Below are 19,464 nucleotides of genomic sequence, written 5' to 3'. Positions count from 1 at the left end.
TCTAACAGCTCTATTGACTTCTCTGAAAATACATTTAAAAAAATGAAAGTAAAATACAGTTCTGTTTCCAATTTCTGAATAGTTCCACATGCCTGAGGATAGTTTTCTTCTTTTGCAAGTTTTAGCATTTTGGATTTTATTCTATGATGATATAGATTGATTAATGGATTGTGTTTTAGGAATAAAAAATATTCCTCAGTGAGTGTTTGATGGGTGTTATGAAGTATCTTGTTCTTTTATTGTTGTTGTTGTTGTTTAATTTTTATTTCATAATCATAAACTTAACTCTGCAGTCCAGCAAGACTTGGAGGGGGACAAGGAAAATATGGAACCCAAAGAAGTGCCGTGAGAACACAGAGATTATAGGATGATGCATGCAGACAGGGATGATGGGTGCTCTCCTGAGCTGAAGGAATGGTGTGGTGGTTAAGATAAAATGCAAGTCAAATTTATTAGAGTTGTCCACAGTGGGCAACGGTGATGTTTTCTCTGGTCTTGCCATTCCTAGTCCCATAGCATTCCATAGCTTCCACAATATTCATGCCCTCTTTCACCTTGCCAGGGACCACATGCTTGCCACTCTGTCTTGGCAGTGCAGACGAAAAACTTGGAACAATTAATGTGGGGTACAGCATTGCTATGGACAAGATACCCGGGTCCCTATGCTTCAGGATGATATTGTCATCATCAAATTTCTCCCTTGGATGGACTTGCTACCAGTGCTATAATGGCATGTGAAGTTACCACCCTAGAACATGAACCCTGGAATAATTCTTTGAAAGCAGGAACCCTTATAACAAATTCCTTCTCACCAGTGCTCAGAACAAAAGTTTTCTGCTTGTCCTTGGGAATTTGTTTGGAAACAACTCAAAGGAGACGTGGCCCAAGAGCTCGCTGGTGGTGGCCATGTCAAAGAGCATGGTGGGGGGTGACCATGGCTGGGCAGCGCCATGAAGCTCCCGGAGGGTGGCCCTGGTATCTGTAAAGCTATCTTCTTCTTATACTTATGCAATTTTTCTAAAGTCAAAATAGATTAGATTAGTTATAAAAGCTATTTCTAAAACATGCTTGCATTTTATGTACAATATTAGATTCCTTCATTCCTGCAACAAAGTTTTAGAGCATCTTCATCTTGAGCCAGGTACTACTGTTGTGGGTGCTGGAGATGTAGCAAGGAGCAAGAGTGATGTAATTCCAGTGAGGAAGACAAATATTACATAAGCAAATACATAAAAACATATAATGAAGTATAGAGATCAGTGCTCTGAAGAAAAGCAAAGCAAGGACAGAGGATAGCAGAGGTGAGGGTGACACTCTAGTGTAAGGTGATCAGGAAAGGCTTCTGGGGGGATTAGGTGGTGTTTGCAGAGATTTGAAAGAAGTGAGGGAGTAAGTTATACAAGCTGGTGGATTCATCAAGGAGATCAGTGTATTCAGAGGGGAGTGAGTGAGTCAGAGAGAAGTGGGAGGCGAGGTCAAATGAAAGAGCTGGATTCTATGAGTATGAGAAGCCACTGGAAGATTCTGAGCAGGAGAGTGACATGATTTGGTGTCGTTTCAGTAATATCTCTTTGGCTGCCAAAACAATAAGTGAATGGTGGTGCCATTCACTAAAAACACTGGGAGGACAGCAGATATTGGAGCGGTGGGAATTAAGAGTTCTGTTTGATCATAGTACATTGGAAGTGCCTATTAGTCACTTGAGAGGAGGTGTAATTGGATGATGCATGAATCTGGGGTGCAAGTCCAAGTATTGGGGGAATATATGTTGGTTTAATGCCCTGGGGCTGGGTCAGATCACTCAGGATATGTATTAGTTTCCTAGGACTTCTATAACAAATAACCATGAACTTCGTGGCTTTAAACAACAGAAATTGTTGTTGCTCATAGTTCTGGAGGTTAGAAGTACAAAATCTAGCAGGGCTTTGGCCCCTCTGGGGGCTCTAAGGGAAAGTCCATTCTTTGTTTTTTCCAGATTCTGCTACCTGTAAAGTACTCCTTGACTTGTAGCTGCATCACTCCAGTCTCTGTCTACAAGGCCACATTGCTTCCTCCTCTTCTATCTGTGGGATATCTCTGACTCTTTCTTATAAGGACACTTGTCACTAGATTAAGGGTTCATCTGGGTAATCCAAGATAAACCCCTCTCAAAATCCTTAATCACATCTTTGGCAATATAAGGTAATATTCACTCTTTTGTAAAATAAAGTAAAATCCACAGTTTCCAGGGATTAGAAAGCAGACAAGTCTTTTTGGGGACCACCTTTCAGACTGGTACAGGCAATGACTGTGGATTGAAAAGCGAAGTGGCCCTAAGACTGAGCTCCAGGGCACTGCAGTATTCAGAGGTCAGAAAGAGAACACAGAGGCAGTAAAGAAAACTGAAGGGGGTCAGTGAGGTATAGGAGGAGAAAGAGAGTCACGGTGTGGTGTCTGATGAAGTGCTTCAGTGAGAAGGAGATGATTCACTGTGTAGTGAACAGCTGAGTGGTGTAGAAAATAAGGGCCCAGCCTTAATTGTTAGACTTGGTCGTTGGTGAACTTGCCAAAATTGTATTCAGAGAGTGGCATACTTGATTCCATGTGTTCCCCAATCCTGAATCCAGCTTCCACCGAAATATAATCCTGTTTTAGCTGTAGGATCCATGGTTGACCAAGCACTTTAATGTAAGAAGCTATTTTGTGATTCCTTTTTTTCTATTTCAAGTTCTGTGTGTAAGTATGTTGTGTCAATAACCTTGTTTCTTCAAACTGGTTTATGCTTATGGTAGAAATTTTGGAAATTACAGTAAGAACAAATTAAAGTGAATTATTTAATTTAAAATTTTAAGTGCAGCCACTTTTTTTTTTCCCTAGGATTTTTTTTGTTTATCACTCATTTTTTTGATTGGGCTCTGAGGCTTTTGTACAGACATCACTGAATTAAGTGTGATATGATTGCCCAGCAACAGGTAAAGGACAGTGTTGCTAACAATATATTACCCTATCTATGACTCTTGGTTGAGTTTTGGGTTTCAGGGTGCCAATATGATTGGCTGGGAAGGTGCCCAGTTGTTGAAGAGGATATCTTCCAAAGTAGAGGGAGGCTATGCTGGTGATGGGAAGGCAAATAGATCCAATCTGTTTGTAAAATATGAAAACATGTTTTCAAGAGCCAGCGTTCTCAATTTGTCCCTGCCTCCATGACACATTCATATGGAAAAATCCTTAACCAGATGTTAAAATGAAGGAAGTGGTAAAAATTCTTTAAATTTCAGGAAGCTAATAATGGAATCAGGGAGATATCAATATTTTATTAATTTCTTGCATCTTTATAATGTCTGCATTAAATTTGTGAAAGATCAAACTAAGGGAGAACAGTTCTGAGAATAAGTTTAAAGTAAAACTTATCAAATTCCTCTCAGTCAAAAGCAGGTAAATTGAGATTGAGAGGAGGAATGCAAGGATGGCATTGAGGGTGCTGTAGTGTGGCTCTTTGAGTAGATTCAAGGATAAGATCCTCCCAAGATCTCCTCTAGATCCCCAGTTTAGCACCATAAGATAGTGATAATAGACTCTGACCAGATGCTTCTTTCTTTGATTTAAGCTGCTATCTCCAAAGAAAGGGCCCACTGAGCTTATTTACTTACTAATCAGGATTTTCTCTTGAAGATTTGGCAAAGCCATTTCCATTTTCTACTATTTCAAATTATCTAAGTTTTATGTGTAAGTCAATGGAAATTGGAAAATGTAGACCTCTTAAAAATGCCAAATTATATGTAGACATTCAAAACCAATTATTAGTGGGTGGAAAATGCTGTTCTGGTATATTAGGCCAATAGTTTTAGGGAGTTGAGTAAAAACAAGGAGGAATACGTTTTAACTTCATGATTCTGAAACTCAGGATCTGAACTGCTAACATAAATTGAGATCGGTACTCTTATCCTACTTTTGACTCCATACATTTTGCTTTGCCAAAAGTCCAGATGACAAAAAAGGTCTTGAAAGTGGAAATAAGGAAACTTATTATTGTTTTATATAAGCCACATTATTTGTTAATATGTGCTATTACAGGCTGAGAATGAATTTTTTGAATTTAAACGTCATTGTATTTATCTTCCAATCAAGCCAAAGTTATTGAGAATACCATATGGTTTTAGAAGATATATTTGGTGTCTTTGGGAACGTGAGGCTACTAAATAATTAACAGCTGACAGAATGGAGTAGACCGAATGTACTTGGAATTTAGCTCTTTGTAGTGAGGAAGTTTGTGGATTCCCTGGTTCAGCCCATCTGATAAGAAGAATAACTCACAAACATGTTAGCTGGTTGCACAGGATGAATAATTTTGCCCATGAATATGCGATAGATGAGAGTGAAGATAAATTTTAAAGACTGTGTCATCAGCTGAAAAAAATTAAAGAGGGAAATAATATTGCCAGTTGTTAAGCATTTCATCAGGTGCAGGGGTTCTCAACCTCAGTGCTATTGATATTTGGGGCCAGATAATTCTTTGTTGTGGAGTCTGTTCTCTGCATGGTTTAGCAGCATCTCTGGCTTCAGCTCACTAGATGCCAGTAGCACCCTTTCCCCAGTGTGACAAGCAAAACTGTCTCCAAACAGTGCCAAATGTCTTCATGGGGGCAAACTTGCCCCTGATTGAGCTAGGCTACACAGATAACCCCCAAAGTCAAATTCTAGTTATATGTTCAAGATATAGTAGAATGAAGGGGCAGGCTTCTTGAGAACTTGTGCTTGTTGAACACGTTATTGGGATGGGGTTTCATTTGGGCAGCATAATAATTAAGGTTTAGCTTCTGCATATACATTGTATTGATGAAAAGTAGATATTTTTTCAATCTAGATTTAATTGAGAACAGTAGATATTGTAGGTGATTGATTGTCTTCTATTTCACCTCCCTCCAAAAAGCCTGACAGAAATATGTAGAACTGCCAAAATGAAATCTGTAGTAGGATAACATTGGGGAGCCTTCTCAGGGTATGACTTTCCACTTACTTGAATTTCACTACGTAGAGAGGCCACCGGTGACTTACATAATCTTATACGTGTGTCTTCCTATAGAGATGAAGTGGCACTTGTGGCAGAGACTGTATTCACCAAATGCCTATGAGATCCTTGACTTTTCCCAGTCTCCTTCTGAGTTAGGTTGGGGCCATGTAACTAGCTCTGGCCAGTGAAATGTAAGCTGAACCTAAATTCTGGGCTGAGGAAGCTAAAAACCAGAGTGCCTCTTCCACTCTCTCCTTCTCCTCTATCGTAGTGGGTTTGGGAGCCTATGAACCAGACAAGAGTTGCTCCTTTCTTTCATTGTCTCTGTACTCATTTCATGGAACGTCTGTTAGTTGGACATTGAACTCTCTGAATTGATCTGCTTAATTCTTTTATTTTCAGTGGCCATCACTCTTTATTTTTCTACCGTTTGGAACTCAGTTGGAATTTGGCCATGGGGAATAGAAGGTTCAGCTAAGACTCAAGAGCACAGGCATCACTGTCAGTTGCCTTTTTTCATGTTATTGATATTCTGGTGAGAAAGCCACATGCATATGAGGTAAACAGCTACTTGGAATGATGTTACACCTGATCTAGCAACTTCTTCCCTGAAGGAAGGTCAGGGGATTTCGGGAGTGTTTTTTCAGTAAATAAAGGATGAAATGATGAAATGACAAGTGGTGACACAGGAGGCAGGATAGCATGATCATTAGGAGTGTGTAGTCTGCGGTTCAACTGCCTGGATTTGAATCGTAGTTTTGACCCTTTTTAGCTATGTGATCTTTGGCAAGTTACTTTAGCTCCCTGAGCCTGACTTTTCTCATCTGTAAAATGGAATTCATTATAGGTTATAAGTATGTAATATATGTTTAGCAATTAGAATAGTACCTGTTCTGTAGCATATAGTTCTTTTACTTTTTTTTCTTTCTCCTTCTTCCTCTACCTCCTCTTCTTTCTCCTCCTTCTCCTTCTTCTTCTTCTTTTGGTTGATCTTCCCTTAAGGTGCTTCTTTTATTGTAAGTTCTATTTAGATGTTTGCTGTTACTATTAATTAGGTTGCAAATCAAAAGAATTATACCAAGCCTATGAGCTCAAGAATATGTTGAGTTTTATAAATAGCCTGTTGTATTTCTCACTATATACTCCCATAGTTAGTGTAAATCAGTTAAGTGTTTTCATAATTCCACTTGCTTCGTCTTTCCTACCAGGCATATGACAACCGCTAACATAAATGGTATTTATGGTCAAAGAGAAAGGTGCCCTTTCCTCTGTGCAGTTACAGCTCCATGTAAGTGCACCTGTTGGCAAGCAGAGCACTGGCTGTATTTCATCCCCATGCAGCCACTGGGCAGGGCACCTCTGTGTAGTGTTCAGTCTGCATGACTGTTGGGACTCTGATGGGAGCATTACCCCTGGAAGGAAATCTGGCTTGGGAAGTTCAAATCTCATGCTCCAGGGTGAATTCTGTCAGTTGGGTTGGATTACTAGTAATTGTGCCTGATTTCCTTGTCCTTCCCTTGTTGCTCTGAAAGGGTGAGGGCGAGCATTGAGCCCATCACCTGAAGGGCTTGGGTATGAGTGGGAATCCACAGGTATGTTATCAGGTGGTTAGTATATGGATTTAAATCCTTGAGAGTGGATGAAATCACTTAGGTGTAGTGATTGGAATAAGAAGGCAAATGGACCAAGGAACTCACGCTTTCAGAGATCATGTGAAAGTATAGGAATAGAAAAGGAGACTGAAAAGGAGACCTCACAAAGGGAGGAGGACAGTGAGGGTGAGTTGTCGCAGAAGGTAAGAGAAGAGAAAGAGAAAACCAAAGCCTACACTTTGTGAATAGCTATGCGGGCTACTTGGCTGTGCACATCAGGATAGTGATTCATGATCCATTGAAAGGTGACGCTAGCATTTCTCTTTCCTCACTGATCAACGTCCTGTCTCACAGGTAAAAGCCTCCGATGCAGATGCAGGACTCTATGGCTTCGTTGAATATTCTCTTTATGCTGGATTCCAAAGCTATGAAGCATCTCAAGCATTCCAGATAGACCCACATGATGGGCAAATCTGTGTTTCTCAAGATATCGACAGGGAAAGGGATCCAGCCACCTACGATCTCTTGGTGAAAGCTAAGGATGGGGTAAGTCTTTATGTATGAAATTTTAAACATACTCAAAAGTGAACCACTGTGTGTGTATTAGAGAATACCAAGGATTATCAATCAACAACTGGCCAATCTTGTTTCATAAATCACTACCTCTTTCCTTTGCTGGAGTGTTTGGAAGCAAATACCAGACATTATATCATTTCATCTGCAAATAATTCAATAATATCTCTAACAGATAATGACTTTTTTTAAAAACACAACTATAGTAAATTAACAGTAATTCTGTAATAATATCTAATATCCATTCCATTTAAAATTTACTGGATTACCTAAAAATGTCTTGAAGTAGTTGGCGTGTTTAAATCAAGATCCAAATAAGTCCACGAATGGATTTGATCGCTGTATTCCTTAAATTTCAATCTGTAACAGTTAGTCCCCCACTCATCCCCCTTACCTTTTCTCCTACAGTATTTATTTTTGGAAAAAAATCAGATCAATTGTCTTGTAAGTTTTCCATATTCTAAATGTGGCTGATTACATCCTTAGGATTCACTTAATGTGTTCTTTTATCGTAGTTCCTATAAACTGGCATTTTGAGCTAGAGACTGATTAGTTTTGGCTTTATATAGGTGGTGCTCTGTGCTTCTTATTACATCAGCAGACACATAACATTATTTCATTAAGGGTTGCAGTAGGGTGATTTTTGAATTCTGTCTTTCCTTTTGCATTTATTATCTGAAATACTTCAATTAAGAAGAATGTTCTCAAGGGCTTCCCTGGTGGCGCAGTGGTTGAGAGTCCGCCTGCCGATGCAGGGGACACAGGTTCGTGCCCTGGTCTGGGAAGATCCCACATGCCGCGGAGCGGCTGGGCCCGTGAGCCATGGCCGCTGAGCCTGTGAGTCCGGAGCCTGTGCTCTCCAACGGGAGAGGCCACAACAGTGAGAGGCCCGTGTACCGCAGAAGAAGGTTCTCTCATCAACTATTTGATTACACTGAAATATAATTCGTACAGGAAAGGTAATATAATGCTTGATTCTTTCACTGTATCAGTTTTTAGAATAATGAGTTGGTGCGTTTACCATCTCCAAGCATTACTGATGATTTTTTTCCTAGTTTGGTTATAAATTCTTATATTTTTTGTATATTTGTTATGTTTTGTACATTACTGAACTTATCTTTTCTGATGTTCATATTAATTGAACCATCTTGGATCAGTGGGGGCACCTTCAATTTGGCTTTTATGTCTTTTTTGGGTAAACTTTTAAACTAATGTATAAAGTGCATGCAGAAGACTGCACAAATCATGAGTGTACAGCTCAATGGATATTTGAAGAATGAAAACATACGTAGAAGCAGATGAAGAAACATTACCCGTACCCTGGAAACCCCTCTCTCAGCCCCTTACTGTGACCATCCTTCCCACCCTTTAAGGATAATCATTATTGACTTCTAATACCAAATATTATTTGCCTATTTTTAAGCTTTCAGTGAATGGATTCATACAGTATGTGTTTTTATTGTTTCTTTTACAGGGCATTATTTGTGAGCATCATTCTTGCTGTTGCGTGTAGCAATAGTTCATTCATTCTCATTGGTTTATATTATTCTTTTATGTGAATTTACAATAATTTTTAATCTGTTTTGTAATTGATGGAATCCATTTTAGGCTATGACAAATAGTATTTCTATTAACTGTGTTATACATGTAATTTATTGAAAAAATATAGGCATTTATATTGGGTATATATTTAGGAATGGAATTGCTATGTCATAAGAAAATCAAACAACTTTTCAAAATAGTTGTACCATTTTATACTCCCACCAATTTCAGTTGTTGTACATCCTCCCCAACATTTGGTATTTAATGTTTTTTTACTTATAGCAGTTCTGTACCTGCGAAGTAGCGTATCACATTAGAGTTTTACTTTGCGTTTCTTTGATGACTGATGAATTGAGCACTTTTTCATATATTTATTAGCTATTTGTATAACTTGTTTTGTGAAGTGTCTAATTCTTTACCCATTTTCTATTGTACTATTGACTTCTCTTTGTTATTGATTTGTATGAATTCTTTACACTTTTGGAATGGAAGCCCTTTGTTGGATATATTTATGCATCTATCTTGTCCAGTTCTGTGGCTTACCTTTTCACTCCCTTAGTGGAGTCTTTTGAGGAACAGGAATTCTTAATTCTAATTAAACTCAGTTTATCCATTTGTTTCCCTTTACGTCTAATACTTTTTCTGTCCTTTTAAGAAGTATTTGTTTACCTTGCGGACATGAAGTTATTCTCTTGTTTTTTTCTTCCAAAAATTTTATTGCTTTACTTTGTACACTTATTATTTCAATCTAGTGGGAGGAACATTTATTTTTTCACAATATGGATATTCAGTTGACTCAGCACCATTTACTGAAATGATCACTCTTCCCTCACTGTGCTGTAGTGTCACGTTTGTCATGAATCACTTGACTGTACATGTGTGTGTCTATTTCTGGACACCCTATTTCTGACCTCTTTGTCTACCTTTGTACTAACTCCATATTCTCTTAATTACTTTAGCTTTATAATAGGTCATGATATCATGTATTTGTTTAGCTTTGTCCTTCATTTTCAAGATTGCCTTGGTTGTTCCTGACCATTTACATTTCCAAGTACATTTTAGAAACAGCTTATTCAACTTTTATTACATTACAGCAAAGGCAGTCTTCTTTATGCACTGTTCTACACATTTTTTTCACTTAGTCTATTTTGGAGACTTTCCTTATTTCTTTTCTTATCTGCCTACTACTTACTTGTGTAGATTGGTACTGCTAACACCTTTCTGGTCTAATCTTTCTCTTTTGATATTAGTGGGAGAATTTACCTAAGACACAAATTGATGGGAAAAGGTGAATCTAAATATATTTATTACAAGTAATCACGTAGAAACAAACATGAAAATAAAGTCATTTAACTCAATAAAATTACAATGATGTATTTGCTTAGATTTAACAGCCCCTCTCTATGTGGTTTCAGGAATTTTTGCTTCAATGTAAGAAAAGAAGTAGGAAACAAACGCAAGAGTAAACAGAGGAGTTTAGGTTAATTCAAGTCTATGTGATTATTTAAAACTCAATATATGCATACACAAACATTTATCCAAGGCTTCAGAAATATATTCTTAATAGACTTTGAGACAATTATAAAAGGAGTCCATAACCAGTTTAAATCCAATACTGCAGTAGTTGAACATTTGTTTCTAATTAGTTGGGTTTTTTGGATGATTTTATAAAAGCGTATGTAGAAATTATCTTAATATAAATAAGATTACTTTATGCCAGAAATTTTTTACTGCCAAAAAGTAGTGCATTAATTAGGAGCATTGGCAGTGGAATGAAAAATCAACCTACATATTCTATTTAAACCTCCTTGCTTATTTCTTTCTGTTTCCATATTGAACCTACTCTACACACATACTCTATGAAGAATACCTTCTTTCCCTCTCAGCTCTCCAGTCTCTATTGAAAATTCAAGTTCATCTTTAACCACACCATCCCTCCGTAAAGCTTTCCAAGACTGAACAAAGGAGATGCTTTTTTTTCTCCAGTTAAAAGGTATTTTATTTTCAGGATAGCTGAGAAAGTGTTTACAGACAGTGTAGCAGCTTTTGCTAGTTTTTAGAAATCAAAGAAGAGACAATCTTCAGGTTGATTATTGCTATGGTCTGAATATTTGTGTCCCCCCTCAGATTCATATGTTGAAATCCTAAAGCCCAAGGTGGTAATATTAGGAGGTGAGGCCTTTGGAAGGTGGTTAGGTCATGAAGGTGGAGCCCTCAGGAATGGAATGAGTGCCCTTATGAAAGAAGTCCCAGAGATCTCCTTAACCTCTTCTGCTGTCTGAGGACACAGCAAGAAGTTGTGGCCTTCACCAGAACCCAGCCATACTGACACCCTGATCACATACTTCTAGCCACCAGAACTGTAAGAAACAAATTTCTGTTGTTTATAAGCCATCCCGCTATGGTATTTTGTTATAGATGATGATGTGCGTGAATATTCTGTACAGTGTTTATATGTTTAGAATATTCTTCTGTAAAAACTCCTTGTTTTGTAGATGGAAAACACTCCAACAAAGTACAACATATTCCAGTTTTGTTAGAATAGAAACATCCTTCCTGTGGGTACTTCATATTCAAGGTCTCATCCTCCTTTTGAGGTGATATCCTAGGCCCAGCTCCGTTAGACATGGGAACTGGTCTGCACCCTTCCTGGTTTTAATATAGATTTTATTATTATTCAAGAATGAGTAAGGATACAACTGCCATGGAAAAAACAGTTTGTTATACTCACAGATCCCAAGAGGAGGAGCATGCCACATTCTGGGAGGGAGTGTACATGGTGTGTGCACAACGGGAAGCACTGGGTTTGTCAGGAGGCAGAGGGAGAGAGGAAAACTCTGGGTAGGGGCCTTTTTTGTGGTTTCCAAGGGAAGGAATGGGAGAGGCAGAATAAGCAGGCTTAAGCCTGGCTAGAGAGAATAGTTTCAGTGGCCTGGGGCATAAAGTCTGTCTCTAGTTATCTAGTACCTGGCTGTGGGGTGATTAGGACAGGTGAATAGTGGCCCAGAGTGTGAGAGCCAATAAAGGAGGTGGTTGGGAGTGTTGGTTTACATTGGAAAAGCATTCTCGCCTGACCCTCTGGCAGTCCCTCCAGGACAAGCAAGACCCCGGATGTCAAAGCATCAGGACCCAGAAAAGGAAGATGCAGCCAATGCACTACCCTGGTGCAGAGTCTTTCCAGAGAGGATGGCAAAGGGCTGACCTGAACCCTGGTACGCATCAGACTACACAAAAGAAAATCTTTGCAGCCACCTTGTTTCACTCCAATTTCTTGGAAATAACACTCAGTCGTATTCAGGGAATTCACTACTCAGTTTAACTTCTGGCCCAGAGTAGCATCTTAAATCATCAAAGCAAGTTCGGGTCATGGTATGGGCTACTCTCAGCACTTTCTTCTCCTTTGTGTCAGGCCCCGGCATCTCAAGAAAACTTCACTCAGTACTGCTCAGTCCTGGGTAGAGTCCACATACTGTTGGTCAGGCGCCACCAATGTGCACCTACCTCCTCTTCACCCTCCTCCCCACTTTCCTCTTTGGTCATCATCTTCCTCAGCTTTATCTCTTCCTTCTGAGTCTTTTAACTCATCTCCATCATTCTCCAAGTTTACCTCCTGCAGATGCTCTTTGTTTTTGGATCCATCTCACCAAAGTCTTCCATTCTTCCATCTTGTAGAAATCAAGGCAGTACAAGTCATTGGGGATGAACTGGCAGTTACCTGCTTCAAACAAGCCCCAAAAACGTAGAGCAGCCTGTGCTTTTGGACCAGTATGATTTTGGAATGAGGACTTGGCTCCATCAGAGGCCACTGGCTTTGTCTGAACCCTCTTCCTCCTTCCTGTTGCCTGTGGTGGAGGGCTCTTGTTCAATGGTGATCACGGTCCCATCTTCAACATCTGCCACTTTAACCCCCTCCAGGGGCTCCTGGATGCCGGCTTTCCCACATCCCCGCTTGTTATCACCTTTGGGTTTCACTTTTTTTTGGTCTCACTTAGTTTTGTCTTCTCTGACCCAGGTGTCATAGAAGTACAGTTAATCAAAATCATTGCCCTTCAGGCTCTCTTCCCATTCTTCGTCACAGACACCCCCAAGGAGCAGTGTCTGATGATTCAGAACCACACCTGCCTAAACGCCAGCTCTTGGAGTGAGTTCCCCAAGGGGTACTCTGAGTCCACACCCATTTTCCTTTTCTTCCTTCCTCAGACTTTAGTTGGAGTTTATTTGAATGCAGGGTATGTTTGTCCACCTTTGTTGAACTTTTCCAGTAGCCTCCACAGATGAATATGGTCCTCTGGGGAGTGACGGATCTTTGGCAGCCCAGCCTGGGTGTGGCCCCATCCCTCATGGTGACAGCTCACTCCATGTGAATGTGCCCAGGTTAAAGGCATATGTGTCATTGTCCTGGAGGTAATCCCTTGTACTGTTGTGGAAACCACCAAGAAGAATTAGCTGTGTTTTCCAGGCTACCATCTGATACCTGCTTTGACCTAAAGGACCTCCTGATGATTTGATTTGCTCCCAGGTCTTGGGTGCCAAATGCAGGACCCAGAGGTTTGTGTAGCGATAGGATCAATTCATCTTTCTCAGAATGAGCAGAGAATGACACATTCAACATTGGTGAGTGGGGAATCACAGTGTTTCTATTGTCTGAGTCTTTTTTAGCATCTAGCATTTAGAAATGGGCTATCAGAGCCTCAGGGTCTCCTCCTTCCTCAGCACTTGGACAACTTCTGTCTTCTCCTTCTTGCCCATCATGAGGGGTCCCGGTGGCGGGGGCTCCAGAAGGGAGCGGCACACTCAGCCAGCCTGGAGGCAGGTCCTCTTGGGGGCAGACCTGGCGATGCATTTTTAAAGATAAGTTTTAGAAGAGTCTTTCCCCGCCCCCAAACCATAGGATTTTAACAGCTTCCTAATCTTCACCTTGTTCAGACCTGAAACTGCCTCCAGTGTCCCTAGTGTTTGCGTCAGAATGTATGAGAGCAAGCAACTTGTGTGTGTGTGTGTGTGTGTGTGTGTGTGTTATCCAGTGTTCAGGATGTATTCTGTTATCAGCATAATCTTTGTAAACTTCTTCTGTGATGAACTGTGCATTTCTACAGGGTGAAGTCTTCATCTGTCATCATTACTCTAATGCAATATCTACTCACAGCACATGTTCCTAATCAAAAAAGATTGGTAAAGATGAAGATATCAAGGTTGATAGCGACTTGGTAGGCTGTCCCCTAGAAGCAATCTAGCTCCAATTTGAAAAATTAATGAACTCAGGCAAGACGTTTTAGGTCCAAGATGTTGGATTCTAGGCCATAATGAATTTAATTAAAACAATGAACTGCACCTTGACAAAGACCTTTAACTGTACAAAATTACCTTGACAATCTATGGTTTTTCCTCTGATCCTTTCTGTTTCTAATATATGTCCTGAAAGCTCTTTGGAAGAAAATTGCTGAGAACCCATTTGCTGCTGGTTGCTAAGAGATATTTATCTATCAATAGAAGAATTCTTATTAAAATACCTAGATGTTCTGGGCTTCTTCTCTATTTATCCTTGTGATGACTGTCAATATTTTTTAAACTCAATCCCTTCTATTCTACCTGTATTGCTTCTGAAATAGTCTATTTTTGCTACTGCAATTGCTGCTATTTACCTCATACATAGAAGTCATGAGGAGGCTTTAAAATTACATGATGAAAATAAATAATTGGATTACACTGCAGGTCAAGTGATTTTTCACAATAATTGAATTATTCCATGCTTATGTCTAACTCCTATTTCCTTTTACTATTCATTTTCTGCAAATGAATGTTTCCTTTTTGGTGTGTGTGTTTATTAACATTCTATCTCTATTTTTTGTGACATCCTGAACTCTGTAGCTGAAATATGTGTTTGAGATAAAGCTATTTCAACTCTTATCTCACCACTCCAGGCTTACGGGAGGGTTGTTTCAGACTAGCAATATAGAAAGTAGATTGACACCATTATATATATTCATGATAAATGTTGACTATTGAAGTTATGCTGCAGAGTTTGTATATAATGCAAATAAATCTCTGGAAGCAAACTTGCTAAGTAAAAGGGCTAATTTTTTCCTTTCCCCCCAGCTTTATTGAGGTGTAATTAATAAATTAAAATTGTATAAATAGGTGTACAGCATGCTGTTTTGATTATATGTACACATAGTGAAATGATTACCACAATTAAGATAATTAACATATCCATCATCAAACACAGTGAGTGGTGAGAACACTTAAGATCTACTCTCAGCAAAATTCAAGTATACAGTAGAGTTTTATTAACCATAATCATCATGCTGTACATTAGGTCTCCGGAACTTATTTACTCTACATAACTGAAACTTAGGGCATGCTCATTTTAATTTTAATAGATTATGTTATCTCATTTTCCAAAAAGAATTCAAGAGCTTATTCTTATCTTATATTTCATTGGTCACAACCCTGCTACCCCAGTTTGAGGAATAAACCATTGCCCAGTTGCCCACATTTTCTAGCTAAATTGTCTTAACCATATCTCGAAATGCTTGTCTGCCATTCTTTAATACACTACCAGGATGAATTCCCAGATGTCTTAAATGCCACTTTGCCTCGTTCTTACCTCTAGAAGTTTAAGCCTCCCAGCCATCCATCATCTGTATCCTCATCCCCATCCTGCTCTGTTCATCCTTTAATTTGGACCAATCTTCTACCCACCCTCCCGTACTCTTCTACCACACCCTCAGGAACTCCTGGTCCATCATTTAGCAAAATCTCTTGCACACCCAGCCTGGTGTCTGACTGCTTCTTCATCTTCTTGCCCTGATCAAAACAGGCTTCCCCTGAGGATACCGATTCCTCTTTGCTCTCTCGCACAGCATTCCATATTCCACTAATCACAAGCCGGGAGTGAGGTGCTGAGGTGGGTGCCCTCCTGTTGCCCACTGCAGCATCCAAATCATTTTTACTCCTTTCTCCAGGACCAACTCCTTTTGAAGTTCATATTGTCGGACCACACCATGGACGATCTTTGTTGCTGCTGTCATATTCTAAACCTTGTTGTCACCAAGGACCTTTACATCTTACTCAGTCTTCCTCTCCATTACTGTTCCCTCCTGGAAACTTCACTGTCCATTTTTTGGACCACCCAACACACTGAGCCTCTCAATTCCTTGTCTTTCTTGTTTCCAACCTCTGAAATCTTGATGTCCCGCATGCTGTATTCTGATAAGCATTCTCATCTTTCTCTCCACTTACATAGCACCTCCACTCCCATAGAGTGATCTCCTGTTAAGACCACTAATTTACTGACCCATCTTTAAAGTCATTCAGCTGCAAACTCCCTTTAGTTCCATTGCTCCACAGAACTTTCCAGATAAAACCCCAGCCCTATCTAAACCCGACTCTGCCTTTTCTCTACTTGCCTAAGCAGCTGAATGTGCCTGGAGAAAAATAATATACCTGCTTGAGAGAGAAGTCCTTATCTTCCTGCCAGCTATTGGCTCACATCCTTTGCCCTCTTTCCTGTTAGTAGAGAAGAGATGTCCCTGTTTGCGTTGAAAGCAAATCCCTCTGCTGTTCAGGCTCCCCCCATTCCAGCCTTCTTAAGGATCTCACTTCTGTAATGATTTTGTCAAATTCAATTGAATATCTCCCGTAAGCCTACAGGGCATAATACTAGTGTCCTGGGGAGGGGGAAGGGTAAGCTGGAACAAAGTGAGAGAGTGGCATGGACGTATATATACACTACCAAATGTAAAATAGATAGCTAGTGGGAAGCAGCCGCATAGCACAGGGAGATCAGCTTGGTGCTTTATGTCCCCCTAGAGGGGTGGGATAGGGAGGGTGGGAGGGAGACGCAAGAGGGAGGAGATATGGGGATATATGTATATGTATAGCTGATTCACTTTGTTATACAGCAGAAACTAACACACAATTGTAAAGCAATTATACTCCAATAAAGATGTTAAAAAAATAATAGTAGTGTCCATCTTTTGAAAAAAAACCTCCTTTTGATTGCAGGTACCTTTTGAGAAAACTGTTTTCTTCCTCTTCTATCTTTCACTGCAAATCTACTTAAAATGGTTGTCTCTGTTTCCTCATTTTTCAGTCTTTCTTTGATCCATTCTTCCCATCCCACCTCTCTAGTAAAACTGCTTTTAGTAACATGATTTATATTGTGACACATCCTGGGGTTCTTTCTTTATTTTCATTTTATTCGGCTTCTCAAGCAACTTGAAATTGTTCTTTGGACACTGCTTCTCTTGGCTTTGGTGACACCACGGTTCGCTGATTTTTTTTCCTTAACAAACTGGACCCTCAGTTCCCTTCACGTTTGCTTGTTGAATTATGAACTATAGACTTGAATGCATTGGCAAAAGAAAGCACAGCCCAGAAAAAGCTAAGAAACGTGAAGGATAGATATTAATATTCTATTCAGGAGTCCCAGAGGCAAAAACAGAGAGCATGGGAAGCAGACAATGGCCAAAATAGACAAAACAACAGATATTTTTCCATATCCAGTGTTGGTCCTAGACAACCCTCCTGCCTTCAATATTGTATGCTTTCAAGTCTGGTGATTTCCCCCAATACTTCTAACTTTCACAGCACTTCTTGAGAGGATTGGGATTCAGGTAGATTGGTTAAGAGTCTCTTACCATAATTTTAAAACCTAAATGATTAAAATTATATCAAAGTGAACCACAACTTATTGGTGGAAAGAGAAAGGATAAGACAAAGTTAAGAAATATTCATATAAAGAATTTATGAGGTGTATTAGTTACCTATTGCTGTGTAACAAATTATTCCCACATTTAGCAGCTTAAAATAATATGCATTTAATATCTCATGCAGTTCTAAGGGCCAGGAACCTGGAAGCAGCTTGCTGGGTGGTTCTGGTCAGGGTCTCTCAGAGGTTGCATGATCAGGACGGTCTTGAGGAGCTGGACAGAAGTTTAGTTTCAGAGGATTGGGAAGTGAACACTTGATGGAACAGAGAAAGCTTAGATTAGCTTTCATCACACTGTGCTCTGTGGGATACTTGCCTCCTGAGATGTTCCTTCCACTGAGGGTTCTGTGATAAATAAGAGTGGAAAACAGCTCAGAAATCACCCCACCTGATAGAAATGTGATGTGCCTCGGGAAGGTTCTGTGACAAGTCCTGAGGCCGAGAACCCATTTGACTTGGTTAATCCACCGTTTCCTTTTTGACTAAGGAACCTCTTTATTTGTTTATTTTTATGATGCACCCTTTTTTGCTACCTCAGGTATCTTTTTCTAAAACTTAGATTTGATCATGTCCCTTCATTCATGACAGCAATAGTGTCCCAAGTGGGGGTTTAGGAGGAAAACATTACAACTTAGAATTTCATCCTTTTAAAACTTTTGTGGTATTTTTAATATATGTAATATTTAGCATAGTAAATGAATCTATAATTTATTAGTAAATATATAGGTATTCAGGGTGTACACGCCACACTTTTTACTGAGAGAGTCTACAGGTGTGCAGAACAAAGTCTATCCTCCTTAGCATTTAGATGAAGCTCCATGAATCTGACCATCAAGGCTTTTCTTTAGATTTTTCCCACCCTCTACTTCTCCCTCCAAGCCATGCCAGTGTGCTTACCTCTCCTACAACATGACAGAGACTTTTTTAAAAATATCTTTATGTTTTCTAGGATGTTATTTTTACCTGAAATATCTGTTTTTTAAATCCTATTTTTTTTTAATTTTTAAGAATTTATTTGAGCAAAAATTGATTCAAATGAGGCCGCATTCAACCAGAAGTAGTTAGGAGTGCCCCATGGACAGGAGCAGGGGAAGGATTTTTATAAATAAGATGCAGAAGCAAAGCAAGGAAATGATTGGATTGGCTGTAGCTGAAGCACTCAGATTCTAGTCCTGTTCATTGTCTTTGAGGTTTTGTTATCTACCTATAAATGGGACTGGATCCTGAATTTTTCTAGTTTCCAAATATCTGGCTGTGACTCTCCAAACCACACTTCCAATTTTCTCCTACTCTTCTGATTTGGAATCACTATAACAAAGACTGCCCTAGAAACTCACTGGGAGGGACTGTACCAGGTCCTCCTCAGTCCCCAGACGGCAGCCATGCCTCAGGGCCCACATCTCCCGATTAAAATGGGCTCCTCCAGACTCAGACCTGCACACCCGCTGGAGCTCTAAAAGCCTATTTGTTTGTGAGGACCCATCTCAAGGATCCCTTCAGCCCTGAGGCTTCCCTCCATTCAATACTCACAGCACATCTGCATCTGAGTAATAAAGATCCACAATCTTTTATGTGTAGTTCTGAAAGCTCTCAAGATGGAGAGTTTTGAAAACTCATTTGGTGAGAAATCTGACTTGAACCAACATGAGACTATTCATGTTTTTTTTTTAATCCCTCTAAATGTGTCTATTCATCCATTTTGCTACAGAATATTAAGTGATTAAGGGCTGCCACTCCAGACCTCATTAGGTATAGCCACTATATTTCTTTTATAGAACTTAAAAAATTCAGGATTCCAAGACAAATCTATCTGGTCCCAAGTATTTAGGATAAGGAGGCTGTAAAATCTTATAATTGATGGTGATTAGCCATAATAAATCCTTTCATACATATTATATCACTGCTTCCAACAGCAGGCCTGCAAGGTGAATAGGCGGCCCGCTTTACAGAAGAGGCAGCTCAACCTCAGACTCCCTGACGTTCTCGAGACTGTGGTCCCAGAGGCCAGCAGGACCAGATGTCAGATCCAGACCTCCTGGCTCCAGATTGTCCCT

The 19,464-nt window shown here is 39.7% G+C and overlaps 1 protein-coding gene and 1 pseudogene across 1 annotated transcript in view; one reads left to right on the top strand and one right to left on the bottom strand.

The window, feature by feature from the left end:
* The window catches only part of LOC114903007, a 39,226-nt pseudogene extending 32,352 nt beyond the window's left edge, over positions 1–6,874 (bottom strand).
* The window catches only part of DCHS2 (dachsous cadherin-related 2), a 283,498-nt gene that overhangs the window by 130,575 nt on the left and 133,459 nt on the right, over positions 1–19,464 (top strand). Inside the window, 1 exon segment of the mRNA XM_029235496.1 lies at positions 6,937–7,128. Coding sequence (XP_029091329.1) covers positions 6,937–7,128 — 192 coding nt within the window.

Source organism: Monodon monoceros, unplaced genomic scaffold (assembly GCF_005190385.1).
Source record: "Monodon monoceros isolate NGI ecotype Baffin Bay Population unplaced genomic scaffold, NGI_Narwhal_1 Super_Scaffold_20, whole genome shotgun sequence".
NCBI lineage: Eukaryota > Metazoa > Chordata > Mammalia > Artiodactyla > Monodontidae > Monodon > Monodon monoceros.
This window is presented reverse-complemented; position numbering and strand designations above follow the sequence as displayed.